Source organism: Poecilia reticulata, unplaced genomic scaffold, assembly GCF_000633615.1.
Source record: "Poecilia reticulata strain Guanapo unplaced genomic scaffold, Guppy_female_1.0+MT scaffold_851, whole genome shotgun sequence".
In the NCBI taxonomy this organism is placed as follows: domain Eukaryota; kingdom Metazoa; phylum Chordata; class Actinopteri; order Cyprinodontiformes; family Poeciliidae; genus Poecilia; species Poecilia reticulata.
In genome coordinates, this window is record NW_007615595.1 from 1 (window position 1) to 6,788 (window position 6,788).

Below are 6,788 nucleotides of genomic sequence, written 5' to 3' on the forward strand. Positions count from 1 at the left end.
GATGTGTAAAGTTATATGCTGAAATGTGAAGTTGGTGTAAGTTTAAGAACTGTTAATGTTTGTAAATATATATAAGGGGTTATAGAGACTGATGTGTGTTAAATTCCTACCAACGTTCAGGGTAGATAGAAGAAGCCAGGTTTGTGTGTTGAAGATAAATAAGAAAAAACAACTTTGTGCGTGGATGTCTGGATTATTTTACTGGGAAGGTAAAAGAATGACAACAGTAGCGGAGTAACGGCTACTCATATGAGGTAAACCTGCGTGGTATCTACCTGAAAATCACGAACCCAAGTAGCCACCCCACAAGTGAGTTAAAGTTCTGCCCCTGAGAACAGGTGATGGAGCAGTGGGGTGCTACATAAATAAAATGGAGGCACCGCTGGGATCTATTTGATTTTATTTGCATTGAAACAGTATTATATCCAGACAACCAGTTACTAGAAAAAAAAGTAAGTAATTTTCTGTACATGATAAAAAAACATTCTAAGGTCAGTCTGACTTTGGTAAAGTCTAAAGACTAACGGATGGTTTCAAAAGTTGTTTCATATTTGTGGATAAGCACAGCAGAAGACCAGTTTTCCTTAGTAATTTTTTGTCGTGTTTTATTTTGGTGAAAAAAAGAGGATGGCTCAGTTACTAYATTGGTGTAAGGGAGAGGGGATTAATCCATTACATGCAGTTTTGGTTAAAGATATCCCTGAAGACACCGAAGTTAGTGTGATAGAAGACACTTTACAGACTATCAAAGCTCTTGGACGTGTTAGAGTTAGAGGTAGAATGTTTGATCCTGTGTCTCAAAGCCTGACAGTTCTTTGTGAGTGCAGGGAAACAGTAAATGCTAAAGCCATTCCTGCTGAGGTAATACCAGAAGGTAGTGATTCTCCTTGGGAAATCATTGGGCCATCAGGGGTGGAGGAAGAGAGTACAGCTCAAAGGGAAACAGATTCTCCACAMACACCAGAGTTAGAAATGAGCCAAAATTCACTTTTCCAAGCATCTAGTCCAGAGGCTATAATCAGAGCAGTCGGTGATGTCTTGCGGCTCACTTCAAGACCCACTAGTGACAATGGCAGCTACAGACGACTTCGAACCTTTTCCGGYGTGCTTCCCACACCTCCAGGGGAAGAGCCCTTGGAAAACTGGCTGGAGCAAGCTAAACTGATGATTGAGGAGTCAGACAAGCCGGACAGAGAAAAGAAGATGAGGATAATGGAGAGTGTAAAAGGTCCAGCCATGGAGATCCTTCAAGCTGTGAGATTTAACAACCCTGATGCAACGCCCGCAGAGTATCTAAATGTTATTGAAAACACCTTTGGCACAATAGAGACTGGTGAAGAGCTCTACTTTGCCTTCAGAATGATGTGCCAACACCCAGCTGAGAAGCTATCAGAGTTTCTCAGGAGAATGGAAAGAGTTCTAAATAAAGTGGTCCAGAGAGGGGGTCTGCCTCCCTCATCCAAAGACAAGGCACGTATTGAGCAACTCATCAAAGGTGCCACACGATCTGACATGATGATGTTAAGTCTCAGGCTACGAGAGAGGAGGAGTTCTCCACCTAAATTTCTGGAGCTTCTGAATGAGATCCGCATTGAGGAGGAATATGAGGCGTCACGCCGTCGATTAAATCCCCCTAAGTCTGTGCATGTCAAAAGTACTGCAGCAGCAGCTATGGACTCAAAAGATCTGGCCGTGGAGGTTGAACAGCTGAGGTCACAGGTTAGTGARCTCAAAGCGTTGTCCCTGTCGCAGCATTCACATCCTCCTGAACCACTATCTGCAGCAGAAATAAGCAGCTCGGAAGGGGATGGGAACCTTCAAGCCCTCAAGAAAGAGGTTGTAAAGCTGAGAAAACAAGTTTCAGTAATGTCAGTCCAGTCAGCTGCAAGACCAAAAGACCATCCAACTTCCTCAGATCCTTCTCCAAGTCATGAGACGCTGAAAGCAGCTATGCACCGAGAACCCTGTGACATCTTYTGCTATCGTTGTGGCGAAGATGGGCACATTTCTACTAAATGTATGTCACCAGAAAACTATCCAAAAGTCATACAAAAGTTGATTCAAGCACAAAGGAGGGGTAAATCAGGTCAAAGATTTACCAGCCCTCATTCTGAGTGGAAAAATGCTAATGTGAAGAAGAGCGCTGTGAGTCTGCAGGCCAGTAACCTGCCCAAAGGACTAGTAGGACCACCCGCTACTGCTCATGTTAAAATAAATGGAACACCATGCACTGCTCTCTTGGACAGTGGCTCTCAGGTCACAATCATTTTTGACAGCTGGTATGTCGAACACTTATCACATGTTCCTCTACATCCAGTGTCAGGTTTAGCCATCTGGGGTTTAAGTGAGTCTGAGAGCAGTTATCCATATAAAGGCTACATTCAAGTAGACTTGGAATTTTCTGAGAAGAAATCACACAAAGGGAAATCAGTTCCTATTCTTGCTTTAGTATGCCCAGACCCCCGATGCTCAGACACCATTCCAGTTCTGATTGGCACCAATGTTAGCAAAGTATGGTCCCTCCCTAGAAACCGTAAAGCAGTCAGTTCAGACACCATTTATGCTACACGAGTTGGTGTAACAGAGCGAGAACTCGCAGATCCTGTAGATCTGAACTATAAAGAGACAAAGCACAGCAATGTTACAGTGGCTGATGTTAAATGGGTAGGCCCAGGGCCACTAATGATCCCCGCTGGTGGTGAGCATATAGCCATCTGTAAAGTCATTGAAAAGAAGAGAGTGGGAGATAGCATTCTCATCTCTGAGCGTGCAGCTTCACATGCACTCCCACCAAGTTTGTTTGTGCAGCCCACAGTTTTATTCTCCAAGATGTTGGATAAAGACAAGTTTTTGGTGTTCATGCGCAATGAGTCTATGAAAGAAACTGCCATACCCATCGGCACAGTAGTAGCTCATCTTCATGTAGCTGACACCGTGACTGAGATTCTAAGCACCAAGACACAGAATCCTAAAAAACTTGATCCATCTCAATTCAATTTTGAAGACTCCTCTATCCCGACTGAGTGGAAAGAGAGACTGAGGRAAAAACTCTCTGAACGATCCCATGTGTTCTCAGCAGAGGAGTGGGACGTGGGGTTAGCATCTGGAGTAGAACACCACATAAGGCTAACTGACAACACCCCGTTCAGAGAGCGGTCCCGGCGTATAGCGCCTGCTGATGTAGAGGACCTCCGTCGTCATCTCCAGGGGCTTATAGCAGCTGGGATAATCAAAGAATCCAGAAGTCCTTATGCCTCACCTATTGTGCTGGCACGAAAGAAAAATGGACACATTCGCATGTGTGTCGATTATCGTACACTGAACCGCAGGACCATTCCCGATCAGTACACGGTGCCCCGCATCGATGACGCTCTGGACTGCTTGTCTGGAAGTAAATGGTTCTCAGTGTTGGATTTAAGGAGCGGATATTACCAGATTCCGATGGCTGAGGAGGATAAAGAAAAAACCGCCTTCATTTGTCCTTTGGGATTTTTCCAGTTCGAAAGAATGCCTCAGGGAATAACTGGTGCTCCCTCAACATTCCAGCGGCTCATGGAAAAAGCCGTTGGGGACATGCACATGCTGGAGGTTATCGTATATCTTGATGACCTAATTGTTTTCGGGAGAACTTTGGAGGAGCATGAGCAGAGGCTCCTCAAAGTCATTGACCGCTTAGGCGAAATTGGACTGAAATTGTCACTTGATAAATGCCAGTTTTGCAGACCCCAAGTGACATATGTTGGACACGTAGTGTCTGAACGAGGCATTGCTACAAATCCAAGCAAAGTGGAGGCTGTTGCCCACTGGAAGGAACCCACTGATCTTCCATCACTCCAGTCCTTTCTAGGATTCTGTGGATATTACAGACGTTTCATCAAAAACTATTCAATTATCATTAGACCACTAACCGAACTGTGTAAGGGATATCCACCAACTCAAAAGAAGTGGAAATCTGCAAAGTCTCCTGAGAAAACTTACTATAAAGTCAGTGAACCTTTTGGAGAAAGATGGGATGGGAGCTGCGCAGAAGCTTTCCAACAGATCCTGAAATGCCTCACCCAAGCGCCAGTGTTGGCGTTCGCTGACCCGTCGAAGCCCTATGTGCTGCACATAGATGCTAGTTTCAATGGCTTGGGGGCGGTGCTAAACCAAGAGCATCCTGAAGGACTGAGGCCAGTCGCTTTTGCCAGCAGAAAGCTCAGTTCTTCGGAAAAGAACTATCCAGTGCATCAGCTAGAGTTTCTGGCACTCAAGTGGGCTGTGGTGGATAAATTCCACGATTACCTGTATGGTGCAGAGTTTGTTGTAAGGACAGATAATAACCCCCTTACATATATACTCACCACCGCCAAACTGAACGCCACAGGTCATCGCTGGCTCGCAGCTCTTTCCACCTATAACTTCACTCTGCAGTATCGGCCAGGCTCTAGCAATATTGATGCAGACGCATTGTCGCGAAACCCTGTTCCTGATGACAGAGATGAGTTCAGGAGTTTAACACCTGACAATGTTAGAGCACTCTGCAAGCAGGTATCTAGAGATCAGTCTGCTGAACCAGTTAGCTGTGCAGAATCTCTATGTGTCCCTCCCACTGCCATGCCAGAATGCTATGTGTTTCCAACTCGACTAGAGCTTGGTTGTTTGACCCAGATCAGCAGAGCAGATCTGATTAAGGCACAAGACCATGACCCATTGATTTCACTGGTCAAGAAATCCTTAAGTGGAGGACCAGCATTCTCATCTGAGAAGTGTACTGTCCCTGGGGCCATCTGCCTGCAAAGAGAGGCGAGTAAGCTTGTGCTGGTGGATGGATTGCTCCATAGAAAGATTAATAAACCACCTAGTACAGAAGTACTGCAGCTGGTTCTACCCAGAGAACATGTTCCCATGGTGCTCAAGTCCCTCCACGATGAATCAGGTCATCTTGGAGTGGAAAAGACGCTTGAGCTGATTCGCAACAGATTCTACTGGCCTAAGATGGGGTCAGAAGTGGAGCAGTATGTGAAAACCTGTGGTAGATGCATTAMCCGTAAAGCTTTGCCACAGCGAGCAGCTCCTTTAAATCAGATCACCAGCCGGGGACCACTAGATCTGGTCTGCATTGACTTTCTTTCTCTCGAGCCTGACTCGAAAGGATATGCAAATGTCCTGGTTGTGACTGATCACTTTACAAGGTACGCTCAGGCGTTTCCGGCTAAAGACCAACAAGCATTCACAGTGGCCAAGATTCTGTGTGAACGTTTCTTTGTTCACTATGGACTTCCTGCACGGATACATTCCGATCAGGGACGGGATTTCGAAAGCAAGCTCATCCAGGATTTACTGAGAGTGTTGGGGGTCCGAAAGTCCAGAACATCTCCATACCATCCTCAGGGAGATCCTCAACCAGAGAGATTTAACCGAACATTGTTGTCCATGCTCGGGACTCTGGATCCTGCTCAGAAACAGAGATGGAGTCAGAACATCAGCCAGTTGGTGCATGCCTATAATTGCACCCAGAACGAGGCAACCGGATATTCGCCCTATCTACTAATGTTCGGAAGGGAGGCTCGTCTTCCTGTGGACATCTGCTTCGGAGTATCAGATGAGACAGGGAAAGGCCCAACTTACCACCAATATGTATCCAAGCTGCGGAAAGATCTGGAACAAGCTTACCACCTCGCTGCAAAAGCTGCTGACAAAAATCACCAACGAAACAAGAAGGCACATGACAAACATGTGAAAGAGCAGATCCTAGAAGAGGGAGACCGTGTACTTCTGAGGAACTTTGGTGTCACCGGTAAGCACAAGTTGAAAGAGAGATGGAGGACAGTGCCATACATTGTGTTGGAAAGAATGCCTAACTTGCCAGTCTACAAGGTGAAACCAGAAAGAGGACTTGGGGTTGAGAAGACGKTGCATCGCAACCACCTATTACCCATTGGTCATCTTGTCCGATTTCCAGCTGAGGCTGAGACAGAACAAGTGCGGAAACCTGTCACTAGGAGCCAACAKAGACGGTCTGAGTCTGCCAAGCCTGTTGCTCAAGAAGATGTTGCACTCTCTTCAGATTCTGAGTATGAGGAGGTGAACACGGCAGTCCCTCTACAAGTCGACCTGAGAGAACTTTTGAGACAAACAGAGAGGAGAGCTAAAGAACCCTCTACAGTCACAAGTGAAGTTCAGATTACGTTGCCCCACAAGACTATTGATGATGCTGGATTAAGTCCCAATTCACCTAACAATCAAGACTCACTGCTCTGCTCTGATCTAGATTTAGAAGGGGAAGAGAGGGAAAGTGATGAGGGAGAGCATGTCMTTACAGAACGCTCTAAGCGAGTGAGGAAACCAGTCATAAGATTAAGCTATGATGAACTGGGACAGCCATCAGACCACCCAGTAAGTGTTATTAGTTGTGGAGTACTTCTTGGAAGTGGAACCGTTAAGGTACCAAGGCACCCTTCTTGTTCTACTGTMTGGTGTCACTCTATGGCACTATGTCCTAACTGTGTTATTTCTAGCTTGCCCCAGTTCCCTACTTTTATTTGGGTTGTGTAACTTTGATGTTTGATGGGGACATCAAACCAGTTTAAAGAAGGGGAGAGTGTAGCCCTGGGGTTTGGAGAACCATAAGAAGTGGGGGTTTATGTCTTCCGATATGTAACTGGGGTTAAGAATGGGTAATGGAGTTACATAAATGTATATTTTGGTGATTTACCTATTGTAAAGTACGGAGAGGGATGATTTCCTGTGTCCGAGAGTAACTGAGATTTACGAGGTGCAGTGAAGTGTACGGGGGGGAAGAGAGA

At 45.8% G+C, this 6,788-nt stretch overlaps 1 protein-coding gene across 1 annotated transcript; it reads left to right on the top strand.

Moving 5' to 3' along the window:
• The first annotated feature begins 6 nt into the window (after window positions 1–6).
• Window positions 7–6,782, top strand: LOC103461248 (uncharacterized). Its single transcript, XM_008403565.1, has one exon. The coding sequence runs from the start codon at window positions 628–630 to the stop codon at window positions 6,535–6,537; it is 5,910 nt and encodes a 1,969-aa protein (XP_008401787.1). The 5' UTR covers window positions 7–627; the 3' UTR covers window positions 6,538–6,782.
• Window positions 6,783–6,788: the final 6 nt, after the last annotated feature.